The following is a 27,608-nucleotide window of genomic DNA, read 5'->3' as shown; positions in this document are numbered from 1 at the left end:
CATACCATCATGGGAACCAAATCATCTCCAGCTTCATCTCCTCTCGTCCCCCCTGTAACTCTTTTCGCCAGGTCGTTGCTTTGTAAAATAAGGGTAAATAACTTTGCATTGGAAATAAATATGATATCTGGTATTGAACATGTATTTTTTAGGTGCGAAAATAACTGCAACATTCAGAACCTTTCACCCTCCAAAATAAACACACATTATGATCAGTTGTAATGTGATCAAAAACTTGAGGAAAAGTTGTTCTTGCGAAAGGGTCTCGGGTAATGATTAACAATTGTTCAGCCAACCACATCTCTGTATTTGGAACCGCCTACCCAAGAATGGCACTTTGATTGGATTGAGTTAACCTCACTCAATTAGTGGCGCATGTCCCGTAACCCCGGGTGAGTGGATGTCTCACTTAATAAGACCAATTGAATGATCTAAAGTGATGTAAACTCCCTGCAAACGGGGCACCGGGACATGCAAAACGAACTTGACCAGTTCCTCCGTTCCTTTCTACAGCCCAAACCAATGAGAAAAAGTTTTCATAGGTGGGAGCAAACAACAGTGGGGATAACAATCGTGGGGCGACAGTTTACTTTAGCTTCTAAACAATATCAACAATTCAAAATACAGTTACTGTTGTTCTATCAACCAACAGTAAGCCGAGGGATTCTCCCTTATCTTCCTGGAGAAAGTAATTTGTGTCGCCCTTGGAGGTATTCCCAGCTTTCTGAAGCAGTAGGGGATGGACGAAGTGCGGCCTACCAGCGGACCAGCAGCCCCCGCCCTGGCGTCACTCTTCCCCCTGGGTCTGCAGGCAATCTACGGGGAATGCAGGCGCCTCTACCCCGACCAGGCCAACCCCTTACAAGTTACAGCCATTGTAAAATACTGGTGAGTAGATAACGTATTCTTCTGGATACATAACTTAGCTGGTTCACAAAGTTAAATTAGCTAGATAACAACCTTCCAAGGTAACAGGATACGGCGAGAAAGTTAACTCGTTAAGTTAGCTAGTAGCCTAAAACTCAACGATTTACGATTGAGTTGAGTGGCGACTTTTGTATTGAATCAAATATAAGACATTGAGTTAAGTAACATCAAAGACAAACAAAAACATACAATTTTTATGACAACGTAAGAGAAAGTAACAAATCAAATTGTATTGGTCACATGCGCCAAATACAACAGGTGTAGACCTGAGTGAAATGCTTGCTTACAAGCCCTTAACCAACGCAACACAATGTAATTTTAAGAAAAATACGTGTTAAGTAAAAAATTGATAATTAAAAAATAACATAATTAAAGAGTAGCAGTAAAATAACACTAGCGAGGCTATATATACGGGGTACCGGTACAATGTCCGGGGACACCGGTTATGCTTGGTAATAAACACAGCAAAAAAAGAGATGACTGTCTTGAAAAGATAATTAGTAAAAATCCAATTAACTTAACAAATCTTCATTGTAAAGGGTTTAAACACTGTTTACAATGCTTGTTCAATGAACCATAAACAATTAATGAACATGCCCCAGTGGAACGATGTCTGCAATTAAGGTCACAGTTATGAAAACTTAGGACACTAAAGAGGCCTTTCTACTGACTCTGAAAAACACCAAAAGAAAGATGCCCAACGTCCCTGCTCATCTGAGTGAACGTGCCTTAGGCATGCTGCAAGGAGGCATGAGGACTGAAGATGTGACCAGGGCAGTAAATTGCTATGTCCGTACTGTGAGACACCTAAGGCAGCGCTACAGGGAGACAGGTCAGACAGCTGAACATCCTCGTAGTGGCAGACCACGTGTAGCAGCACCTGCACAGGATCGGTACATCCGAACATCACACCTGCGGGACAGGTACAGGATGGTAACAACTGCCTGAGTTACACAAGGAACACACAATCCCTCCATCAATGCTCAGACTGTCCGCAATAGGCTGAGAGAGGCTGGACTGAGGGGTTGTAGGCCTGTTGTAAAGCAGGTCCTCCCCGGACATCACCGGCAACAACATCGCCTATGGGCACAAACCCACCACCGCTAGACCAGACAGGACTGGCAAAAAGTGTTCTTCACCGACGAGTCGCAGTTTTGTCTCACTGGGGGTAATGGTTGGATTTGCGTTTATTGTCGAAGGAATGAGCGTTACACCGAGGCCTGTACTCTGGAGCTGGATCGATTTGGAGGTGGAGGGTCTGTCATGGTCTGGGGCGGTTTGTCACAACATCATCGGACTGAGCTTGTTGTCATTGCAGGCAATGTCAACGCTTTGCGTTACAGGAAAGAGATCCTCCCTTATGTGGTACCCTTCCTGCAGGGCCATCCTGACATGACCCTCCACAGCATGACAATGCCACAAGCCATACTGCTCGTTCTGTGCGTGATTTCCTGCAAGACAGGAATGTCAGTGTTCTGCCATGGCCAGCGACGAGCCCGGATCTCAATCCCATTGAGCACGTCTGGGACCTGTTGGATCGGAGGGTGAGGGCTTGCCCCCCCCCCCCCCCAGAAATGTCCGGGAACTTGCAGGTGCCTTGGTGGAAGAGTGGGGTAACATCTCACAGCAAGAACTGTCAAATCTGGTGCAGTCCATGAGAAGGAGATGCACTGCACTACTTAATGCAGCTGTTACTTTTACTTTTGACCCCCCCCAGGGGAGATATATTATTATTCCATTTCTGTTAGTCACATGTCTGTGGAACTTGTTCAGTTTGTCTCAGTTGTTGAATCTTATGTTCATACAAATATCTACACAGGTTAAGTTTGCTTAAAATAAATTCAGTTGACAGTAATGTGACGTTTCTTTTTTTGCTGAGTTTATGTACATGTAGGTGGAGTTAGTGACTGCACACAATAGACCAAGAGTAGCAGCAGTGTAAAAGAGGGGAGGAATGCAAATAGTTTGTATAGCCATTTGATTAGCTGTAAAGGAGTTTTATGGCATGGGGGTAGAAGCTGTGAAGTCTTTTGGACCTAGACTTGGTGTTCCGGTACCACTTGCAGTAGCAGAGACAACAGTCTATGACACGGGTGGCTGGAGTCTTTTTTTTAACCATTTTTAGGGCCTTCCTCTGACAACGCTTGGTATAGAGGTCCAGGATGGCAGGAAGCTTGGCCACGGTGATGTACCGGGCCGTACGCACTAGCCTCTGTAGTGCCTTGCGGTCGAAAGCTGAGCAGTTGCCACACCAGGCAGTGACTCAACCATGCTCTCGATGGTGCAGTTGTAGAACCTTTTGATGATCTGAGGACCCATGCCATACATTTTCAGTCTCCTGAGGGGGTCTAGGGTCTCTGGGATAATGGTGTTGATGTGAGTCATGACCAGCTTTTCGAAGCACTTCATGGCTACAGACGTGAGTGCTATGGGGCGATAGTCATTTAGGCAGGTTCCCTATGTGTTGTTGGGCACAGGGACTATGGTGGTCTGCTTGAAACATGTTGGTATTACAGACTCAGAGGTTGAAAATGTCAGTGAAGAGACTTGCCAGTTTGTCAGCACATGCTCGGAGTACACGTCCTGGTAATCCGTCTGGCCCTGCGTCCTTGTGAGTGTTGACCTGTTTAACTTCTCTGGGATATGTGGGACGGTAAGCGTCCCACCCTGCCAACAATTGCAGGGCTCCAAATTCAAAACAACAGATATCTCAGAATTAAAGTTCCTCAAACATACAAGTATTATACACCATTTTAAAGATAAACTTCTTGTTAATCCAGCCACAGTGTCTGATTTTCAAAAAGGCTTTACGGCGAAAGCACACCTTTCGATTATGTTAGGTCAGCGCCTAACCACAGAAAACCAGAGGCATTTTCCAAAGAAGATGTTTCACAAAAGACAGAAATAGCGTTAAAATTAATCACTAACCTTTGATGTTCACCGGATGGCACTCCCAGGACTTCATGTTAGACAATAAATGTGTGTTTTGTTCGATAAAGTTAATCTTTATGTCCAAAAACCTTATTTGAAATTGGTGCATTATTTTCAGAAATGCATTGTCTCAAACTAGAGGTCGACCGATTATGATTTTATCAACGCCGATAAAGATTATTGGAGGACCCCCCAAAAAAATAATGCCGAATTTAATCGGCAGATTATTTTTATTTATTTATTTGTAATAATGACAATTACAACAATACTGAATGAACACTTATTTTAACTTAATATAATACATCAATAAAATCAATTTAGCCTGTTCAATTTGGTTTAAATAATGCAAAAACAAAGTGTTGGAGAAGAGTAAAAGTGCAATATGTGTCATGTTAAAAAGCTAATGTTTACGTTCCTTGCTCAGAACATGAGAAAATATGAAAGCTGATGATTCCTTTTAACATGAGTCTTCAATATTCCCAGGTTGTAGTTATTGTAGGTTGTAGTTATTATAGGAATTATAGGACTATTCCTCTCTATACCATTTGTATTTCATATACCTTTGACTATTGGATGTTCTAATAGGCACTTTAGTATTGCCAGTGTAACAGTATAGCCAGTGTAACAGTATAGCTTCCATCACTCCTCGCTCCTACATGGGCTCGAACCAGGAACACATCAACAACAGCCACCCTCGAAGCAGCGTTACCCATGCAGAGCAAGGGGAACAACTACTCCAAGTCTTAGAGCGAGTGACGTTTGAAACGCTATTAGCACTCACCCCGCTAACTAGCTAGCCATTTCACATCGGTTACACCAGCCTAATCCTTGGAGTTGATAGGCTTGAAGTCATAAACATAAGAGCTGCTGGCAAAATGCACAAAAGTGCTGTTTGAATGAATGCTTACGAACCTGCTGGGGCCTACCATCGCTCAGTCAGACTGCTCTATCAAATCATAGACTTAATTATAACATATTAACACACAGAAATACGAGCCTTAGGTCATTAATATGGTCGAATCCGGAAACTATCATTTCGAAAACAAAATGTTTATTTTTGTGAAATATGGAACCGTTCCGTATTTTATCTAACGGATGGCATCCATAAGTCTAAATTTTGCTGTTACATTGCACAACCTCCAATGTTATGTCATAATTACGCAAAATTCTGGCAAATTAGGTGGCCCAAACTGTTGCATATACCCTGACTCTGCCTGCAATGAATGCCAGAGAAGTGACACAATTTCACCTGGTTAATATTGCCTGCTAACCTGGATTTATTTTAGCTAAATATGCAGGTTTAAAAATATATACTTGTGTATTGATTTTAAGAAAGGCATTGATGTTTATGGTTAAGTACACATTGGTGCAACGACAGTCGTTGATTGATTGTTTTTTACAAGATAAGTTTAATGCTACCTAGCAACTTACCTTGGCTTACTGCATTCGCATAACAGACGGGCTCCTCGTGAGGCAGGTGGTTAGAGCGTTGGTCTAGTTAACTGTAAGGTTGCAAGTTTGGATCCCCCGAGCTGACAAGGTACAAATCTGTCGTTCTGCCTCGTTCCTAGGCCGTCATTGAAAATAAGAACGTGTTCTTAACTGACTTGCCTAGTTAAATAAAGATTAAATAAAGGTGCCCAAAAAATACCGATTTCCGATTGTTATGGAAACTTGAAATCGGCCCTAATTAATCGTCCATTCCGATTTAATCGGTCGACCTCTACTTCAAATCTACTAATAATATGCATATCTTATCTTCTGGGTATGAGTAGCAGGCAGTTGAATTTGGGCATGCATTTCATCCGGACGTGAATATACTGCCCCCTGTCACCAAGAAGTTAATGCAGGGCCGACAGACAAGTTCCTTACTTTTTTCCCCTTCCACTTGCCTCTTCCATTTTTGTGGTAATGCTGCAATTAGTTGGTTGTAATTTTGGGTAGAGCAGACATTTCCATATGTCTGGTGTTAGCTGCATGTGTGACGTGACAACTCCACCAGTCCTATTTATGATATCATTCACTAAAATTATACATTTTTTTAAGCATTTCATTAAAATGCTTAGGTATCAAATAGTTTATTTTAGTTTAACCACTATTTGTTTGGGTCTTTTTCAGGTGGATTAAACTGAAATTACAACCAACTTTCTACGACTTGTTTTAAAAAATAATGATCTTTTGGAGTTTTTCCTTTTCAAACAACTGAAAGGGAGCAGTTGTAATCTGAATGAAGGAAAAAAATGTAATTCTTGAACATGGGATGAGACATTCCTACAAATTTACTAGAGAACCAGTTTGGATTTAAGGATAACTTTTGTATGACTGATGCCTTTAGTGAGATGTCTAATGATTTAATATTTAATCATTTCTGCCCTCCAAATTCGTATTCGTTAGATAAATAGACCCTTTTAATTGTGTCTGGCTTGCCATTCCAAATAAAAAAAAATGTTTATATAATTTGAAAAGCAGTTCACTAGGTGTAGGCAAAACCATAAGCAAACTGATATGACTAAATAGTTAAATAAATAATACTTTTGGGATTTGTATACCGAGTATGTCCACATCCCCGTCAGACCATTTTTATCGGTAAACTACACGTTAATGTAAAATTAGCAAAAAAATAATTGCGATCCAATACGTAATATAGTACACTTATCACAATTTGGTTTTTATCCAGAGAGGTTAGCAAAAGTATCTAAAACCTCTGAGGCCGTGGAGGGATTCTGGTCAGGCTCCGTAGACGGGCTCACCTCTCCCAAGTATACTACTCGCAAATGTACAGTCTCTTGACAACAAGGTAGATGAAATTCGAGCAAGGGTTACGCCAGAGAGACATCAGAGATTGTAACATTCTCAGTTTCACGGAAACATGGCTCACTCGGGATATGTTATCAGAGTCGGTACAGCCACCCGGTTTCTTCACGCATCGCGCCGACAGAAACCAACATCTCTCTGGTAAGAAGGGCGGGGATGTATGATGCCTTATGATTAATGAGTCGTGGTGTGATCATAACATACAGGAACTCAAGTCCTTTTGATCACCTGACCTAGAATTCCTTACAATCAAATGCCGACCGCATTATCTACCAAGAGAATTCTCTTCGATTATAATCACAGCCCCCCCCCCCCCCAAACAGACACCTCGACGGCCCTGAAAGAACTTCATTGGATTCTATGTAAACTGGAAACCGTATATCCTGAGGCTGCATTTATTGTAGCTGGGGATTTTATCAAAGCTAATCTGAAAACAAAACTCCCTAAATTTTATCAGCATATCGAATGCGCGACCCGGGCTGGCAAAATTCTGGATCATTGCTACTCTAACTTCCGCGATGCATACAAAGCCCTCCCTCACCCTCCTTTTGGCAAATCTGACCACGACTCCATTTTGTTGCTCCCAGCCTTTAGACAGAAACTAAAAAAGGAAACGCCCGTGCTCTGGTCAGACCAGCCTTGAACAGACCTATCGGATTCCACGCTTCAAGATTGCTTCGATCACGTGGACTGGGATATGTTCCAGATAGCCTCCGACAACAACATTGATGTATACGCTGATTCGGTGAGCGAGTTTATTAGCAAGTGCATCGGTGATGTTGTACCCACGGTGACTATTAAAATCTTCCCCAACCAGAAACCGTGGATTGATGGCAGCATTCGCAAAGCTGATGCGTACCGCTTTTACCGCTTTTAATCATGGCAAGGCTACCAGAAGCATGACCGAATACAAACAGTGTTGCTATTTCCTCCGCAAGGAAATCAAACAAGCTAAGCGTCAGTATAGTGAAAAAGTGGAGTCGCAATTCAACGCCTCAGACACGAGACATGCAGTTGGAAGTTTACATGCACCTTAGCCAAATACATTTAAATTCAGTTTTTCACAATTCCTGACACTTAATCCTAGTAAAAATTCCCTGTATTAGGTCAGTTAGGATCACCACTTTATTTTAAGAATATGAAATGTCAGAACAATAGTAGTGTTTATTTCATCACATTCCCAGTGGGTCAGAAGTTTACATGCACTCAATTAATATTTGGTAGCATTGCCTTTAAATGGTTTAACTTGGGTAAAATGTTTATTTTAGCCTTCCACAAGCTTCCCACACATTTTCTATAGGATTGAGGTCAGGGCTTTGTGATGGCCACTCCAATACCTTGACTTTGTTTTCCTTAAGCCATTCTGCCACAACTTTGGAAGTATGCTTGGGGTCATTGTCCATTTGGAGATCCATTTGCGACCAAGGTTTAACTTCCTGACTGATGTCTTTAGATGTTGCTTCAACATATCAACAACATTTTCCAGCCTCATGATGCCATCTATTTTGTGAAGTGCACCAGTCCCTCCTGCAGCAAAGCACCTCCACAACAGACGGTTGGGATGGTGTTCGTCACCTTGCAAGCCTCCCCCTTTTCCCTCCAAACATAACGATGGTCATTATGGCCATACTGCTCTTTTTTTGTTTTATCACACCAGAGGACATTTCTCCAAAAAGTATGATCTTTGTCCCCATGTGCAGTTGCAAACCATAGTCTAGCTTTTTGGCTTCTTCCTTGCTGAGCGGCCTTTCAGGTTATGTCGATATAGGACTCGTTTTCCTGTGGATATATATACTTTTGTACCCGTTTCCTCCAGCATCTTCACAAGGTCCTCTGCTGTTCTGGGATTGATTTGCACATTTCACACCAAAGTACGTTCATCTTTAGGAGACAGAACACGTCTCCTTCCTGAGCGGTATAACGGTGTTTTTACTTGCGTACTATTGTTTGTACAGATGAACGTGGTGCCTTCAGGCTTTTGGACATTGCTCCCAAGGATGAACCAAACTTGTGGAGGTCTACAATATTTTTTTCCTGAGGACTGATTTATTTTTATTTTCCCATGATATCAAGCAAGGAAGCACTGAGTTTGAAGGTAGGCCTTGAAATACATCCACAGGTACACCTCCAATTGACTCCAATTATGTCAATTAACCTATCAAAAGCCATGAAATCATTTTCTGTCATTTTCCAAGCAGTTTAAAGGCACAGTCAACTTAGTGTATGTAAACTTCCAACTTCAACTGTATATCACGGATTACAAAAATAAATCCATCCCCGTCATGGACAACAATGTCTGGCTCCCAGACAAATACAGTTCCAGGACATGGCCCGCTACCAAAACCTGCGGGCTCAAAGGACAATACAGTGCCACTGACATGGCCAGCTACCAAAACCTGCGGGCTCTCCTTCACCGCGGCCAACGTGAGTACAACATTTAATCGTGTTAAACCTCGCAAGGCTGCTGGCCCAGACGGCGTCCCAAGCCATGTCCTCATAGCGCAGACCAGCTGGCTGGTGTGTTTATGGACATATTCAATCAATCCCTATCCCAGTCTGCTGTTCCCACATGCTTCAAGAGGGCCACCATTGTTCCTGTTCCCAAGAAAGCTAAGCTTACTGAGCTAAACGGCTATTGCTCCATAGCACTCAATTCCGTCATGAAGTGCTTTGAGAGACTAGTCAAGGATCATATCACCTCCACCCTACCTGACACCCTAGACCCACTCCAATTTGCTTACCACCCCAATAGGTCCACAGATGACGCAATCACACTGCACACTGCCCAAACCCATCTGGACAAGATGAATGCCCATGTATGAATTCTGTTGATCGATTACAGCTCAGCATTTAACACCATATAGTACCCTCAACTCGTCATTAAGCCCTGGGTCTCGACCCCGCCCTGTGCAACTGGGTCCTGGACTTTCTGACAGGCCGCCCCCAGGTGGTGAGGATAGGAAACATTTCCACCCCACTGATCCTCAACCCTGGGCCCCCACAAGGGTGCGTTCTCAGCCCTGTCCTGTACTCCCTGTTCACTCATGACTGCATGGCCATAAATGTCTCCAAAATGTCTCCAACTCAATCATCAAGTTTGTTTACCAACAAATACGAGACGGCCTACAGGGAGGGGGTGAGGGCCCTCGGAGTGTGGTGTCAGGAAAATAACATCAACAAAACAAAGGAGATTATCGTGGACTTCAGGAAACAGCGGAAGGAGCACCCCTCTATCCACATCGACGGGACAGTAGCGGAGAAGGTGGAGACTTTTAAATTCCTTGGCATACACATCACGGACAAACTGAAATGGTCCACCCATAGACAGCATGGTGAAGAGTGCGCAACAGCACCTCTTCAACCTCAGGAGGCTGAAGAAATTTGGCTTGTCACCAAAAACACTCTCAAACTTTTCCAGATGCACAATCGAGTGCATCCTGTCGGGCTGTATCACCGCCTGGTATGGCAACTGCTCCGCCCACCACCGCAAGGCTCTCCTGAGGGTAGTGAGGTCTGCACAACGCATCACCGGGGGCAAACTACCTGCCCTCCAGGACACCTACAGCACCTGATGTCAGAGGAAGGCCAAAAAGACCCTGTTTTACTCTGGACAGTTTAAAACTTTGTAGACACTATTTACTATTTTACACCTAGGGTTACTATACATAACTTTAACCCATTTTATTAGAGATTCCCCAAAATGTAAATATTCTAGGTATTTATATATAAACTCCAGTTGTACTTTATCAAAAGCCTTTTCAAAATCAGCTCTGAAAACCAGGCCTGGTGTCCCCGATATTTCATACTATTCTATTGTTTCCAGTACTTGTCTTATATTATCTCTAATGTATTGTCCATGTAAAAAACATGTCTTAGGATGAATAATATCTGAAAATACTTTTTCAATTCTATGTGCCAAGCATTTAGCTAGGATTTTTGCATCAACACTTAAGTGTAAGAGGCCTCCAATTTATTTTATTTTTTTGTGGACTGGATCTTTATATATACCACTTAAGTCCTGTTTCAGTAATAATGATATCAGACCTTCTTGTTGCGTGTCTGATAATCTACCATTTATATAGGAGTGGTTGAAACGTGCTAATAATGGTCCTCTGAGTATATCAAAAAAAGTTTGTACTTCCACTGGTATTTGTATTTTCTTTACCTTTATTTAACTAGGCACACTGAACTCTATCTGAGAAGTAGTTGGTGAACCAGGTGAGGCCGTCATTTGGGAAACCAAGGCTGTTGAGTCTGTCGATAAGAATACGGTGATTGACAGAGTTGAAAGCCTTGGCCAGGATGATGAAGACGGCTGCACAGTCCTGTCTTATCGATGGCGGTTATGATATCGTTTAGGACCTTGAGCGTGGCTGAGGTGCACCCGTGACATGGAGTTTGCGGGGATGTTTGGGACTTCTTTTTTCTGTAGCAATTTTGATGGGCTTTGCTGAACACATATTCATCCATTAGTGAGTCGATCGCTTTGATAGTCTTGCTAGAAATGTAATACAATGTAAAAATGTGCAGCCTACAGTAAATACCAGCAGTTTATTTATTTAAGCATTAATAGCCCTACTTTACAGTATTGTCCCTGTTCATTTTCCCAGGCTTGCACGTTCGGTGTAATACAGGCATCTGATGATAGTGTTTGTGAATAGCACTGTCCCTGACCCAAATCCCCAAGTCTACCAGTATAGTCTCCAGTAGAAGATGCTCTTTCACACAAGTCTTTTCCCATGCCTTTTTGCAAACTCCAGGTGTGCTGTCGTTTTTTTTTTCTTTTTTTCTCAGGAGTGGCTTCCGTCTGGCCACTCTCCCATAAAGCACAGATTGGTGAAGTGCTGTAGAGACCTTCTGGCAGGCTCTCCCATATCGGCCAAGGAACTCTAGTTCTGACAAGGGTTATTGGTCACGTCCCTGACCAATGTCCTTCTTGCCCGGTTGCTCAGTTTGGTTGGACGTCCAGCTCCAGGCAGAGTCTGGGTAGTTCTATATTTTATTCCTTTTACCAATGATGGAGGCCACTGCTCTTGGAAACATTCAATAATCTTGTTTTATACCCTTCCCCAGGTATATATGCTTCTTCACAATTCTATGTCCGAGATCTACAGACTCTTCCTTGAACTTCATGGTATAGTTTCTGTTTTGATACACACTGTCAACTGTGGAACTTTTTTATATAGACCTGTGTTTTTCTAAACAATTGAATTGGTCACAGGTGGACTCAATTTGGAGTGGCATAGCAAAGCGGGGTGAATAAATAGTAGATTTATGAATTTGAACATTTTTCTAAGAACATGTTTTGATGTCATGGGGTATTGTGTGTAGATGGGTGAGATGTAAAACAAATATTGAATACATTTTGAAATCAGGCTATAACACAACAAAATGTGTATTTAAGTCAAATTGTGTGTGAATAGGCGCCCCTCTCTTGCGGCTTTTTACCTTTCACATCTCGTGCCTAGCCCGGTACACTGCGGCGCAGGTTAATCGAACTCCCCCAAGGATTGATAGTCCGTGAGAACAACATGATAGGTATAGCTAAGCATATTATTTTAAAGCTAAAGCCTACAGAGTTTGTAAACAAAACCGTCTACAAACAAGTGTAAAACACCTCATTTTGGGTTATGATTTTTAAAATCTACCAGCTACTCCAGATTGTTTAACCAGCCAAAAGATTTTGGGGACGATAAAATTACACCAACGGATGCGCATGCTTTGTAATTTGTTTCTAAAACAAATGTATTGCTACTAAGAAGATCATGTGGTATATTGTTTAATTTCATTTTTTTGTGACCTGAGTCTTTTAACCAAAAATATCACAGATGAGACACATTCACCTTTATGGGCGGGACTTTACTTTGGTAGAGCGACTGGAGTCATGTTTGTGCCTGTGAGATGTCTTGTCTTCCCTAGCAGTTAACTCAAACAGAAAAATAACCTAACTTGTTAACAAAACTATGTAAATAGCCAAGAAACACAAGGACAAACTGACTTCAGTAGACGTTTGTTTCAAGTAAATTAGATCAACTTTTATGCCTGTGCGCAGCGCTTCTAAAAATGAATATTTGACTCTGCTCGTTACATGTGCACAGCCCCCATAGTCTATTTAGGATTTGTAGTTCTTTGACTTTGTGTGATTTAAATTTACCAGCTATGCAACAAAAGGGTATAAATACTTTGAAAACAGGTATTGCTGCATTTATTTAACTAAATGTGATCATACTTTTTATTCACATGTTGCTCGCATTGTGACCTGACCACCCGCCAAAGTGGCTGGTGAAATGGACATCTTTACCCACCAATTCCAAAATCTACCCGCATTTGGCAGGTGTTGCACTTTTAACAGTAGTGTGTATCTACAGGTTGGGAGGTCCTGATCCATTGGACTACATCAGTATGTACCGTAACATGGGCTGTGCAGCGCAGGACGTACAGGAACACTGGCACTACATCAGCTTCGGACTCAGTGACCTGTATGGAGACAACAGAGTACATGAGTAAGTAGTACTTCAGGTTAGAGCTCTGGCGGACTAACACACTGACACATGGTGTGTGCAGCTGTTCACTTTCAATCCTTTGTGTCATTCTGCAGAATCAGCATTGAGATGCTTCCACACTTGTTTTTCTTGTTCCTCTGAAGGTTATTTCACATCAACAGTTTTCACCCCCTTGTTTTGTATTGTTCTTGAGTAGACTTGCTAGCTCTGCTCCCCCACAATTCCCAGCAATCTCCCCGTTTTCTCCCCTTCAAACAGCTGCCATTCTTAATGCATGTTTGCCATAATTTTGCAGTGTTACTGAATAGGTGGATTGGGTAACGAAAAGTAACTAAAGGAAAGGATAATCTGGGTTTATGGTGTTGACTTGCTGTCAAATTAGGAGGGTCCAGGGTTTGGTTAATTAACACACACAAACCTGATGAGACACTGCTTGAATTAAGTGTGGGAATTCTGTATGTGTATTGTCAGGTTTACAGGCCAGGAAGGCCCCAGTGGCTTTGGCTTTGAGCTGACGTTCAGGCTGAAGAGAGAGGTGGGAGAAACAGCCCCTCCTACTTGGCCGGCTGAACTCATGCAGGGCCTGGCCCGCTATGTCTTCCAATCAGGTAAGGACCCAGGCTCTGTGTGTCTAGTGTGGCGGGGATATGGTAGGCAGAGTAAGTTGAGGAGAAAGGGACTTGTTTGTCTAACAATTACAAGGCAGGCACTCGGGCATTATGCATTCCCAGCCGCTTTGTTACTTCACCGCACAGAGTGCTCCTCTGCTCCTGCATGGACATTTTGGAGCATGTCAGTATTTAACCTCATGTAACCCTACGTCAGTGATGTTTTTGCTAAGGAGAGCACTTAGTGGAACTCAGCCCAATCATCCCCAGCTTCCCATTGGCTCTTTCAACCCTTCGCTTCTCTGCTGCAACTTCCTCATGTAGCCTGTAAAAAAGTGTTCTCATTCAGCTTGCATGTTAGAATAAGGGCTAAATGGAAGTAAATGTGGAGCACTAGAAGAGTAAGTAATGTATGACACCTGTGTTTTTAAAGACCTAGCCAGCTCTGTGCGGTTCTTCTGGGCTCTGGGGACACTAAAGAAGTCTCATTTCCCTTTCTCTGATGGGAGAAGTGTGTTAAGTTGTCTTAGCTGAGGAACTTTCTAATCTTAACAGTATCCTTTACAGCTGTGAAAACGTTTCTCCCTTTCTCACAGACGTTTCCTGGTGTGTGTGCGCGCCACTTTGCTAAGTCCTTTAAATCATCTAGCCGTGTTTAAAGATTACATTGAGGGGAGTGTGGGAGTGTTTAAAAGCCGGTCAGGGAAAGAGCGGGAGGGGGAGCCCATTCTCTCTTGGTTATTCTACCCCCATCTGCTAGGGCCGTAATGATATACATAAAAAAATATAGAAATTAAAACACAAGGTCTATAGGTTATCCCTATGCTGCATTGTATGCCCCGAGTAAATCGGAGTTGGAAAGAAGAAGAAAAAACTATCTAGAGCCTATAACTAACTAGCTAGCTACTAGCTAGTTCAATTTCTCTGATTATAAAGCCAACAAAATTGTTATAAAAACAACATATTAGTGACCTAAAAGGTTAGCGGTGTTAGCCCAGTCTCTAGCTTATCCAGGGTCAGTGATACAAAGACGGTACATGGTTGCTCTTTCTATGGGAACAACTGCAATCATTTTGCAAGCAACATTGCTAAAATGAATTAAATCAAATTAACTTCATAAAATGTTACATGTAATACTTATCTCGTGTAGCCTAATTGTCATCTCCTTATTTTCATACTGTACCTAAATTAAAAGGGTTGGGTTTGAATGAAACATTTTTATGTCCGTACCTAAAGGGCATGTACAAAATCTGGCATGGTTTGCCTCATACGTTCTGTACTGGTATCATTTTAAATTGAGAACATATAGCTCAACATGTAAACAATGAGTTTAGCTATTCTCCTTCAGATGACCGATGCCCATAAGACCAGTAATGCCATTATACTGTAGGCCTATGGCTGCATTGGCTATGCATGCCATATGATAAGCTGCAAAATCGATTCACATAGCTGATATATTGAGAGAGCGTGACAATCAAATAAAACCGATTGGCTGTGATATTTTAATTGTAAGATCTTCAATCACAACACTAGTGTAATACTGTGAAACACTATCATGGACATATATTATGGACATTTTCTGAAATTACAATGTCAAATAAATATCTGCGTTTTGTAACATCCAATCAATCTTGCCTGTGGGGAGCCAGCAGACCTTTCAGACCGTTTTTTGCAATACAACAATCTTCAGACCTCGAAGGGAAGCATAACAACATAGTCCTTTTCCTCCCCCCTCTCTTTTCCAGTATAGCTGGACCTAGGTCCTTGTTGCCTCCCAAGCAGATGGATTCCTCTGGATCGCTTAATCGCTGTCTCCCCCTCATGGCCTCTTTCGCTTCAATTTCTCTCTCCCTTCTCAATTTCTCTCACATACACACACTTCCTTTCTCCTTTGCGTTGACTTAGTATCGCAATATTTTTTTCCTAATGAAGTTAAATGCACTTAGTATCATGGCAAGGGAACAAAACAAACGAGTATTGCAGTACTGGTATTATCCCGGCCCTACTATTTTCCAGTATGTCACTGAGTAGTCTAACCTCCATGTCTCTTCTCTGTCCTGTAGAAAACACGTTTTGCAGTGGAGACCACATATCGTGGCACAGTCCCCTGGACAACAGTGAGTCTCGTATCCAACACATGCTGCTCACTGAAGACCCCAGGATGACTCCGGTCCACACCCCCTTCGGCCTGGTCAACTTCCTGCAGGTGAGCTAATCTTGCCCCAGGCTCTCCGGCCTACCTTCTCAACTCCTTCCTTTTGAGTCTATAATAGCATGTCTGTCCCCTCATCTGTACGTGTTCTGTAACCGTCTTTCTTACTCCACTTTTTTTTTTGTGTAAATCCCTCTCCTCTCTACATAGATTGTGGGTGTGTGTACAGAAGAGTTGCAGGCGGCCCAGCAGTGGAATGGCCAAGGAATGCTGGAGCTGCTCCGAGGGGTCCATGTGTGAGTTTGAGGTCCATGTTTGAAATATGAGATGTACTACATGAGCAAAAGTATGTGGACAACTGCTTGTCTAACATCTCATGCCAAAATCATGGGCATTAACATGGTCCCCCCTTTGCTGCTATAATAGCCTCCACTCTTCTGGGAAGGCTTTCCACTAGATGTTATAACATTGCTGTGGGGACTTGCTTCCATTCAGCCACAAACGTTAGGGAGGTTGGGCACTGATGTTGGGCGATTTAGACCTGGCTCGCAGTCGGTGTTCCAATTCATCCCAAAGGTGTTCGATGGGGTTGAGGTACGGGCTTTGTGCAGGCCAGTCAAGTAGCCACAACCATGAAAAACAGCCCCAGACCATTATTCCTCCTCCACCAAACTTTACCTTTGGCACTATGCATTTGGGCAGGTAGCGTTCTCCTGGCAACCGCTAAACCCAGATTCGTCCGTCGGACTGCCAGATGGTGAAGTGTTATTCATCACTTCAAAGAACGTGTTTCCACTACTTCAGAGTCCAATGGTGGCAAGCTTTACACCACTCCAGCCGATGCTTGGTATTGCGCATGGTAATCTTAGGCTGGGGTGCGGCTTCTCGACTATGGAAGCCAATTTCATGAAGCTTCCGAAAAACAGTTATTGTGCTTCCAGAGGCAGTTTTGAACTCTGTAGTGAGACTTTTACTCTTCAGCTCTCGGCAGTCCCATTCTGAGTTTGTATGGCCAACCACTTCGCGGCTGAACCGTTGTTGCTCCGACACATTTCTACTTCACAATAACAGCACTTACAGACGATCGGGGGTAGCTCTAGCAGGGCAGATATTTGACGAACTGACTTGTTGGAAAGGTGGCATCCTATGACGGTGCCCTGTTGAAAGTCACTGAGTTCTTCAGTAAGGCCATTCTATTGCCAATGTTTGTCTATGGAGATTGCATGGCTGTGTGCTCAATTGTATACCCTGTCAGCAACTGTTGTGGCTGAAATAGCCAAATCCACTAAAGGGGTATCTAAAATGTTGTGTGTACAGACAGTTGAAGTCGGAAGTTTACATGCACCTTAGCCAAATACATTTAAACTCCTAGTAAAAATTCTCTCTTAGGTCAGGTAGGATCACCGCTTTATTTTACGAATGTGAAATGTCAGAATAATAGTAGAGAATGATTTATATCAGCTTTTATTTCTTTCATCACATTCCCAGTGGGTAAGAAGTTTACATACACTCAATTAGTATTTGGTTGCATTGCCGTTAAATTGTTTAACTTTGGCCAAATGTTTCGGGTAGCCTTCCACAAGCTTCCCACAATAAGTTGGGTGAATTTTGGCCCATTCCTCCTGACAGAGATGGTGTAACTGAGTCAGGTTTGTAGGCCTCCTTGCTCGCACACGCTTTTTCAGGTCTGCCCACACATTTTCTATAGGATTGAGGTCAGGGCTTTGTGATGGCCACTCCAATACCTTGACTTTGTTGTCCTTAAGCCATTCTGCCACATTGGACATATGCTTTGGGTCATTGTCCATTTAGAAGACCCATTTGCGACCAAGCTTTAACTTCCTGACTGATGTCTTGAGATGTTGCTTCAATATGCCCACATAATTTTCCTACCTCTTGATGCCATCTATTTTGTGAAGTGCACAAGACCCTCCTCCAGCAAAGCACCCCACAACATGATGCTGCCACCCCCGTGCTTAACGGTTGGGATGGTGTTCTTCGGCTTGTAAGCTTCTCCCTTTTTCCTCCAAACGTAACGATGGTCATTATGGCCAAACAGTTATTTTTATGTTTCTTCAGACCAGAGGACATTTCTGTAAAAAGTACCATCTTTGTCCCCATGTGCAGTTGCCAACTATAGTCTGGCTTTTTTATGGCAGTTTTGGAGCAGTGGCTTCTTCCCTGCTGAGCGGGCTTTCATGTTATGTCGATACAGGACTCATTTTACTGTGGATATAGATACTTTTTCACCCGTTTTCCCCCAGCATCTTCACAAGGTCCTTTGCTGCTGTTCTGGAATTTATTTGCACTTTTCACACCATCTCTAGGAGACCGAACGCGTTTCCTTCCTGAGCGGTATGACAGCTGCGTGGTACCATGGTGTTAATACTTGCGTACTATTGTTTGTACAGATGAAGGTAGTACACCTCCAATTGACTCAAATGACGTCAATTATCCTATCAGAAGCTTCTAAAGCCATGACATAATTTTCTGGAATTTTCCAAGCTGTTTAAAGGCACAGTCAACTTAGTGTATGTAAACTTCTGACCTACTGGATATGTGATACAGTGAATTTTAAGTTAAATAATCTGTCTGTAAGCAATTGTTGGAAAAAATTACTTGTGTCATGCACAAAGTAGATGTCCTAAACGACTTGCTTAAACTATAGTTTGTTAACAAGAAATTTGTGGAGTGGTTGAAAAACAAGTTTTAATGACTCCTTCCTAAGTGTATGTCAACTTCCGACTTCAACTGTGTGTGTGTGTATTTATATATTTTTTTATTTCACCTTTATTTAACCAGGTAGGCTAGTTGAGAACAATTTCTCATTTACAACTGACCTGGCCAAGATAAAGCAAAGCAGTGCGACACAAACAACAGAGTTACACATGGAACAAACAAACAGTCAATAATACAGTAGAAAAAGTCTATATACAGTGTGTGCAAATGAGGTAGGATAACGGCGGTAAGGCAATAAATAGGCCATAGTGGTGAAATAGTTACAATATAGAAAATTAAACACTGGAGTGATGGATGAGTGTACAAGTTGAGATACTGGGGTGCAAAGGAGCAAAAATAATTTTTACTTTAGATACTTAAGTACATTTAAAACCAAATACTTTCACTTATTTTACTGGGTAACTTGTACTTGTCATTTTCTTTTAAGGTATCTTTACTTTTACTCAAGTATGAAAATTAGGTACTTTTTTCACCACTACATTCTACTAGTCTTATTTCACATGAACTTTATCCCAGTGTGACCAAGTCCATGTTAACGATGAACTTTTCCCCTCTGTGCTGTATGTGTTTTAGTGCTGGAGGGCCCTGGTTGATAACTGACATGAGGAGAGGAGAGACCATCTTTGACATCGACCCTCATTTACAAGTAAAGGCTTTGATTAATTATACTGTTTTCATTCAAACAGCTCCACCTACTGGTTCAGTCCCCACAATGTGTGGGTCTTTGCTAGTGTTAATGTGTGTTTTCTAGTGTTAATGTTTGTGTGTGTGTGCTCATCCTAAGCCGGAGCGTGTGGACCAGGGTATAGAGACAGAGGGCTCCAACCTGAGCGGCGTGAGCGCCAAGTGTGTGTGGGATGACCTCAGCCGACCGCCCGAGGATGAAGAGGACAGCCGCTCAATCTGTATAGGATCTCAGCCACGAAGACTGTCGGAAAAAGGTGACACACACACACACCTAAACTACAGTGCCTTCAGAAAGTATTCACACCCTTTGACTTTTTCCACATTTTGTTGTTACAGCCTGAATTTAAAATGGATTCAATTGAGATTGTCACATAAACCAAAATGTCAGTGGAATTACGTTTAGACATTTTTACAAATGAATTAAAACCTGACATTTCTTGAGTCAATAAGCATTCAACCCCTTTGTTATGCCAAGCCTAAATAAGTTTAGGAGTAACACTTTGCTTAACAAGTCACATAATAAGTTACATGGACTCACTCTGCGTTCAATACTTTTGAATGACTACCTCATCTCTGTATCCCACACATACAATTATTTGTAAAGACAGGGGAGACTGGACATCTACCTTCCAACATAACATCTTGATTTGTCCTCAAATAAACCAATTTTTCTGATTTGCTTTTGATTTTGTGTTATTGGAGAATAAAATCAATTGGTAACACTCCTAATGTTTGGGGCAAATCCAATACAGCACATTACAGAGTACCACTCTCCATATTTTCAAGCATAGTGTTTGCTGCATCATGTTATGGCTATGCTTGTAATCGTTAAGGCCTGCGGAGTTTTTCAGGATAAAAAAAGAAACTGAATGGAGCTAAGCACAGACAAAATCCTAAAGGAAAACCTGGTTCTGTCTGCTTTCTGACCCTGGGAGACGAGTTCTCCTTTCAGCAGGACAATAACCTGAAACACAAGGGCTTATATAACCTGAAACACAAGGGCTTATATACACTGGAGTTGCTTACCAAGACGATATTGAATGTTCGTAAGTGGCTTAGTTAGTTTTGAACTTAAATCGGCCTGAAAATCTATGGCAAGACTTAAATGGCTTTTTTTTAATGATCAACAACCAACTTGACAGACCGTGAAGAATTTGAAAAATAAGAATTTTTCCATCCAGATTTTCAAATTTCTTAGTCTTTCTAAATATTGAAATCAGGCTGGAACACAACAAAATGTGAATGAAGTCAAGGGGTATGACTACTTTCTGAAGGCACAAGACACTTCTAATGGGCTCTCATAGATCTGACATGCATTCTGTTCAATAGCCACCAAATGTAAGAAAACAGATTGAAATAGGGCTGTACTACCTGGACTTGTCCAATTTTGAACCACTCCTATTTGTTTTCTGTTGCAAAAAATATATATTTCATTGTGCCTTATTGAACAATACCAAGATTAGGGTAAGTGAAGTCCTGAGTGATTTTGTGTCCTAATGTTATTGTATGTCCCAAAACTAACCCAATGGTTTGTCCCCTGCAGATACAGAGCAGATCAGAGAAGCCCTGAGAAAAGGATTGGAGTTCAACACTAAAGCAGCACTACCCCCTATCAACTCACAGAGACAAGGACATGACAGGCCTCAGTGAGTACATGCACACACAGTTAAGCTTTCTTTACTCACTTTCCCACTCCAAACTTTTATTCTGAGTCAGCATTGAGACACGCACTCTTATGTTTTTTCTTTCCTCTCAAGCAGTGATGTCACACCAACAGCTTTCACTCCCTTATTTTTAGTGTTCTCTAGAGTAGACTCGCCATATACATATCCCTTTAACCCATCCAGAGACCGAGCCATGAGACCCCACTGAGTCCCAGTACTACTGGGACATTGAACACATGATAGGTGTATGATATTGTATGTGGTACAATTCTTCCCCTGGTTTCTCCATAGACAATGGGCCATTTGCAGAGCCAGCTGTCTCACAGGTAAGAGAAAGTTGAGGGGCAAGGTTGTTACAAGCCATAGCAAACTCTTTCACACACTTTATAGGGAGATACAGGCCACCACCGGACTTGATGTTTCCCCTGTACCTAAGTTGTCATTTGAATCTCTCTCTTTCTCTAGGAGTCGTAAGGACAGTCTGGAGAGTGAGAGTTCAGCGGCCATCGTTCCTCACGAGCTAGTTCGTACCAGACAACTGGAAAGTGTTCATCTGAAATTCAACCAGGAGTCAGGAACACTGCTGCCCCTCTGTCTCAGGTGCGCACACACACTAGAGTTGGGGATGATTATGGGTCTTCCCACATACATACATTAAATAAAACAAGACTAGGGTCATCTGACAGAGCCGTTTGTATGTGAAAGGGGGATAGATGGGGAGCTGAGAGACGGATGGTAAGAAGAAGCAGGTTCTCCAACCCAGCAGACATTTTCCATAAAGTATGTGTTCAGTGATGTTTAATGATTGTTGTACTGGTCGTATTCTGTGCTTAGGGGTCGTTTGCTCCATGGTAGACACTTCACCTATAAGAGTATAAATGGAGACACAGCCATCACCTTCGTATCCACCGGAGTAGAGGGGGCCTTTGCTACTGAGGAACACCCGTATGCCGCACATGGACCCTGGCTACAGGTACACACGCCCTGGCTCCTGGTACACACACAAACTGTTTCAAGTGCATACTTGCTGCATGTGCTTACTGCATGTTCTTATGTTACCATATCTCCTCAGATATTGCTGACTGAGGAGTTTGTTGAACAGATGCTTGGAGATCTATCGGAGCTCAACACTCGAGAGGAGGTGATTGGAAACACCTTTTACCGTTCTTTACAGGGGTAATATAAAGAATGTGGCTGTGGATCTGAGTTCTCTGGAACAGTCTTCCCGACAACTAATGGTTCGAAGCTCCTGCGCATGTGGGATTCTCTACTTTACGCAATCTCTGCTCTGCTCAATTGGCTACCCAAAGAACAGGCTACTCTGGTGAATTTCAGTGATGAATGGAGAATGGTGCTCATGTAATAAAGACCCAACTGCACACTTTTGTGACCCAACTGCACACTTTTGTGGCCCAGCTGCACACTTTTGTGGCCCAGCTGCACACTTTTGTGGCCCAGCTGCACACTTTTGTGGCCCAGCTGCACACTTTTGTGGCCCAGCTGCACACTTTTGTGGCCCAGCTGCACACTTTTGTGGCCCAGCTGCACACTTTTGTGGCCCAGCTGCACACTTTTGTGGCCCAGCTGCACACTTTTGTGGCCCAGCTGCACACTTTTGTGGCCCAACTGCACACTTTTGTGGCCCGCAAAAGGTGCACCTGTGTAATTCTATTGCTGTTTAATCTGTTTCTTGATATGCCACCTATCAAGTAGATGGATTGGATTGAAGGAGGAATGTTCACTGACAGAGATGTAAACAAATTTGTGCACAAAATAAGATAATTAAGCTTTTTTTGAGTATGGAACAATTCTGCAATCTTTTATTTCAGCACATGGAACAATACTTTACATTTTTAATTTATATTTTGTTTCAGTATAGTTTCAATGGTATTTATAGGATTAAAATGTATAAGTCTTTTTTTTGGTAACGATCTACACAAAGTACTGTGTCAAAGTGGATGAAAAATACAACAATTTCTTAAAGATTAATGAAAAAAACAAATATTCACTATATGACAAAGTATGTGGACATGTGCTCGTCGAACATATCATTCCAAAATCATGGGCATTAATATGGAGTTAGTCCCTCTCCTGCTGTAACAGCCTTCAATCTTCTGGGAAGGCTTTCCACCTGATGTAAGTCACTGAGCTCTTCAGTAAGGCCATTCTTCTGCCAGTCTTTGACAATGGAGATTGCATGGCTGGGTGCTTGATTTTTAAAAATGTATTTTTATACACCGGTCAGCAACTGGTGTGGCTGAAATGGTCGAATCCACTCATTTGAAGGGGTGTCCACATACTTTTGTATATATAGTGTACCTTTATTTAGATTCACCCCCTTGAGTCAATACATGTTAATTAAACACAGCAATTACACCTGTGAGTCTTCTTGGGTAAGAGCTTTGCATATGTGGATTGTGCAATATTTGCCTAATTATTTTCAAAATTCTTCAGGATACATGTTTTGGAATATTTGTATTCTTTATATTAGAATTATTTTCACTCTTTCATTTAATTTATTAATGGTTGAGTCACAAAAATGTTGTTGGTCCATCCGTTAGCTCCCATCGCAGCTATGGTGTTCAAATGCCTCATGGTGACATCCCAGAACAGTTTCCTTCCTGTCCTGCAGCGCAGTCATTCTGAACTATCTTTGATGTGCCTGGGTGGTTAAATACATCATCCTCAGCATAATTGTTAACTTGAACATGCTTAAAGAGATATTCAATGTCTTTATTTTATTTTTTATTTCACCAGGCAAGTCAGTTAAGAACAAAATTCTTATTTTCAATGACTGCCTAGGAACAGTGGGTTAACTGCCTTGTTCAGGGGCAGAAAGACAGATTTTTTTTACCTTGTCATCTTGGGGATTCGATCTTGCAACATTTCGGTTACTAGTCCTACGAGCTAACCACTAGGCTACCTGCCGCCCCATCTACCAATCCCTGTTACCCATCTACCAATCACTGCCCTTCTTTGAGGCTTTTGAAAAGCTCCCTTATCTTTAGTTGAATATGTGCTTGAAATTCAATACTTGACTGAGGGACCTTGCATACAGTGCATTCAGAAAGTATTCAGACCCCTTGACTTTTTCCACATTTCTTTACGTTACAGCCTTATTCTAAAATGTTTGTTTTTTTAAATTCCCTCAACACACACTACCTCCATAACAAAGCAAAAACAGGTTTTTAGTGGGGTTTTTTATTTTAAAAAATAACTTATCACATAAGTAAGTATTCAAGTATTCAGACCCTTTAATCAGTTTTGTTGAAGCACCTTTTGGCAGTGATTACAGCCTCAAGTATTCTTGGGTATGATGCTACAAGCTCGTCAGTTTCTCCCATTCTCTGAAGATCCTGTCAAGCTCTGTCAGATTGGATGGGGAACGTCGCTGAACAGCTCTTTTCATGTAGCTCCATAGATGTTAATCGAGTGCAAGTCTGGACTCTGGCTGGGCCACTTAAGGACATTCAGAGACTTGTCCCGAAGCCACTCCTGCATAGTCTTGGCTGTGTACTTAGGGTCGTTGTCAAACTGAAAGGTGAACCTTCGCCCCAGTCTGATGTCCTGAGCTCTCTGGATTAGGTTTTCATCAAGGAGCTCTCTGTACTTTGCTCTGTTCATCTTTCCCTCCATCCTGACTAGTCTCCCAGTTCCTGCCACTGAAAAACATCCCCACTGCATGATGCTGCCACCATCATGCTTCACCGTAGGGATGGTGCCAGGTTTCCTCCAGATGTGACGCTTGGCATTCAGGCCAAAGAGTTCAATCTTGGTTTTATCAGACCCGAGAATCTTGTTTCTCCATGGTCTGGGAGTCCTTTAGGTGCCTTTTGGCTAACTCCAAGCGTGCTGTAATGTGCTTATTACTGAGGAGTGGCTTCCATCTGGCCACTCTACCATAAAGGCCAGATTGGTGGATTGCTGCAGAGATTGTTGTCCTTCTGGAAGGTTCGCCCATCTCCACAGAGGAACTCTAGAGCTCTGTCAGTGACCATCGGATTCTTTGTCACCTCAATGACCAATGCCCCTCTCCCCCGATTGCTCAGTTTTGCCGGGCGGCCAGCTCTTGGAAGAGTCTTGGTGGTTCCAAACTTACTGCATATAAGAATGATGGAGGCCACTGTGTTCTTGGACCTTCAATGCCGCAGAAATGTTTTTGTACCCTTCCCCAGATCTGTGCCTGGACACAATCCTGTCTCGGAGCTCTACAGACAATTCCTTCAACCTCATGGCTTGGTTTTTGCTCTGACATACACTGTCAACTGTGGGATCTTGTATAGACCGGTGTGTGCCTTTACAAATCTTGTCCAATCAATTGAATTTACCACCGCTGGACTCCAATCCATTTTAGAATAAGTGGTCTGAATACTTACCGAATGTTACATATGGAAGGGGTAGTAATTCAAAAATCATGTCAACCCCTATTTTTTTTCTCACCGAGCAAATCTTATGATTTTTTTTTTTTAAGCCACATCTACTCCTGAACTAATTTAGGCTTGCCTAAACAAATGGGATAAATACTAATTCCACAACTAATTTTCTTTTCACTTGGACATTATGGAATATTTAGTTTTAGATCGGTGACATGCTTATGATACCAACTAACTTGAGAAGATCTAAATGCATATTCCCATGAAACTGATTCAGATCAAATGGTTGGTATGCAGATGCTGCATGGACATTTCACCAGTAAAACTTGAAGAATTATCATTCACGATTGACAGTTACAAATGTAAAGGGAGGGTGACCAAAAATGTGGGCATAAAGAGGTAAAGAAACACATGCACAGTATGTGATTCAGATCTTTGCTCAGAGGAAGGTTTCCAGGGGCAGAATGGGGAGGTTACCAACAGATCCTTGGCCTTTCAAGAAGCTAGGTAATCCTGTAATATTACATTTGCAAAATTCCCTAAAAAATCCTAGATTTGTCAGAAATCCTGTTTGGATGATTCCCAGAAAAAACAGGGAATTGAAAAACCTGGCAAAGTTTCCAGAATGTTTTAACTCCATGTTCTGTATCTGTCAAAAAATGTTTATCTCCTGTTTGATTCCTCCTTCCAGACCAAGTTACCGAAGGAATACAGCTGGCCAGAAAAGAAACTGAAGATCTCGGTCCTTCCTGACTCTGTGTTTGACAGCCCTCTGCAGTGAGACTTGGACCCACTCCTCTCTACAGAATACTCTGGACCTGTTCACTCAGACTTTAAATGGTCATGTTCAGTAGGTCACATTGTTGCAAAGCATTTCCCAACAGAAGTTCAGGTAGTACCTGTAAGTTGTCTTCCATTTTACTGAACACAACCCTGCTCTGTTCCATGGGCTCTGGTCTGCCTTCTAGCCCAAAGTGAGAACACCTGACCTCCACCTGATCTCTTTGTCACATCTGCTACCAATTTCTACTGCGTTTTTCTAACCTTGTAGAAACGCCTGGAGATGTTCCGGAAACCTGTTTCTCCAGATAGCTGCCTTGCTAGATGATACATAGTTGCTATGTCTTGTGAATGGGTACAATTTCTAGTTAGGATGTGACATCCCACTAGACTCAATATGTTTGTAGCACAGGCAAAAATGCAGGGTCAGTTCATTTAGTTCAAGGATTCTGTTTTTTGGTTTTCTAGGGCCACATTCCATTTGAAGTGTTCTCTTACAAGGCCTATGTGTTTATTTGTTGTTTAAGTGCTGGACATTTGCTTAATGTGTTATAAAGTGTATCTATGGTCAAGCCAAAGGTGCTACCAGTTTCCCATGAGGTTTGTATCGGACAAGATGTTGTGGAATTTAGACAACTCTATTCAGTGTCGACCTCTGTGCAAATCTGAAATGGTGCCTTCTTCCCTATATAGTTTATTTTGGCCAGAGCCTTATGAGGGGTATATAGGGCAGGGGTCTTCAAACGGGTCCACAGCATGCAGGCACTGCAGGGGCTGTTCATTAAAAAAAAAAAAAAAAAATGTTATTCCAATGTTTTTGTGAATATCCATGTACCGGGAAAGTGCCGATGGCTACTGGTAAGGTTTCTTGACGTGGACGTAAATTTTTGCAAAAATGTGTTGGCCTACTAGCTATTAAGGTAATTCCGATGTTAGTGTGCACTTCCTCTTCCAATTATAATTGGGGAGGTCAAATGAATATCTCCCTGATCAATTTTTTTTATTATACCTCTCCTTGCCATTTTATTATACACATTATCATTTTTTGCTAACATATGATGGGGGTCGCTGGATTGCCTGGGCGGGGGTCCCTGGGAAAAAAGTTTGAAGACCCTTGGCATATGGTGTAATTTGGGATACAGACAATCAAACCACATGATCCTCTCATTCTATTGTGTCCTGTCAAATCTGTCCCCCTGTGCCAAGAGCCTGATTATTTTACAGAGTAATATTTTGTGTGTGTAATGTTTTACTGTTAATTTTATGAAATATATCTGAAGCTCTACAATGACTGTTAACTACTATTAGAGGAAAGATTGTGTTTGTAAGAGTTTATAGGCCTGTCAGAGTGAAATGTTGGAAAGCGTTTCAGAGAACTCCCCATGTGTCCACAAATAAAGTTAGTCTGACATTTTCACTGATGAACATTT

At 42.1% G+C, this 27,608-nt stretch overlaps 1 protein-coding gene across 1 annotated transcript; it reads left to right on the top strand.

The window, feature by feature from the left end:
- Nucleotides 1–27,599, top strand: LOC109899565 (suppressor of fused homolog). The gene is made up of 12 exons (XM_020494911.2): nt 1–888; nt 13,041–13,175; nt 13,647–13,783; nt 15,847–15,989; nt 16,146–16,231; nt 19,248–19,320; nt 19,459–19,615; nt 20,905–21,007; nt 21,491–21,625; nt 21,860–21,998; nt 22,098–22,166; nt 26,090–27,599. The coding sequence occupies exons 1-12, from the start codon at nt 740–742 to the stop codon at nt 26,177–26,179; spliced, it is 1,416 nt and encodes a 471-aa protein (XP_020350500.1). The 5' UTR covers nt 1–739; the 3' UTR covers nt 26,180–27,599.
- The last annotated feature ends 9 nt before the right edge of the window (nt 27,600–27,608 follow it).

This window comes from Oncorhynchus kisutch, linkage group LG11 (genome assembly GCF_002021735.2).
Source record: "Oncorhynchus kisutch isolate 150728-3 linkage group LG11, Okis_V2, whole genome shotgun sequence".
NCBI classification, from domain to species: Eukaryota; Metazoa; Chordata; class Actinopteri; order Salmoniformes; family Salmonidae; genus Oncorhynchus; species Oncorhynchus kisutch.
Note: the sequence above shows the minus strand (reverse complement) of the source record. Positions and strands in the feature narration are given on the sequence as shown.

Bases quoted from the DNA above. Each gene is read 5' to 3' on its own strand.
- LOC109899565 (XM_020494911.2), top strand. From the start codon at position 740: ATGGACGAAGTGCGGCCTACCAGCGGACCAGCAGCCCCCGCCCTGGCG. The intron at 19,321-19,458 runs GTAAAGGCTTTG...GCTCATCCTAAG, and splicing joins ACATCGACCCTCATTTACAA to CCGGAGCGTGTGGACCAGGG. The intron at 21,626-21,859 runs GTGCGCACACAC...TTCTGTGCTTAG, and splicing joins CTGCTGCCCCTCTGTCTCAG to GGGTCGTTTGCTCCATGGTA.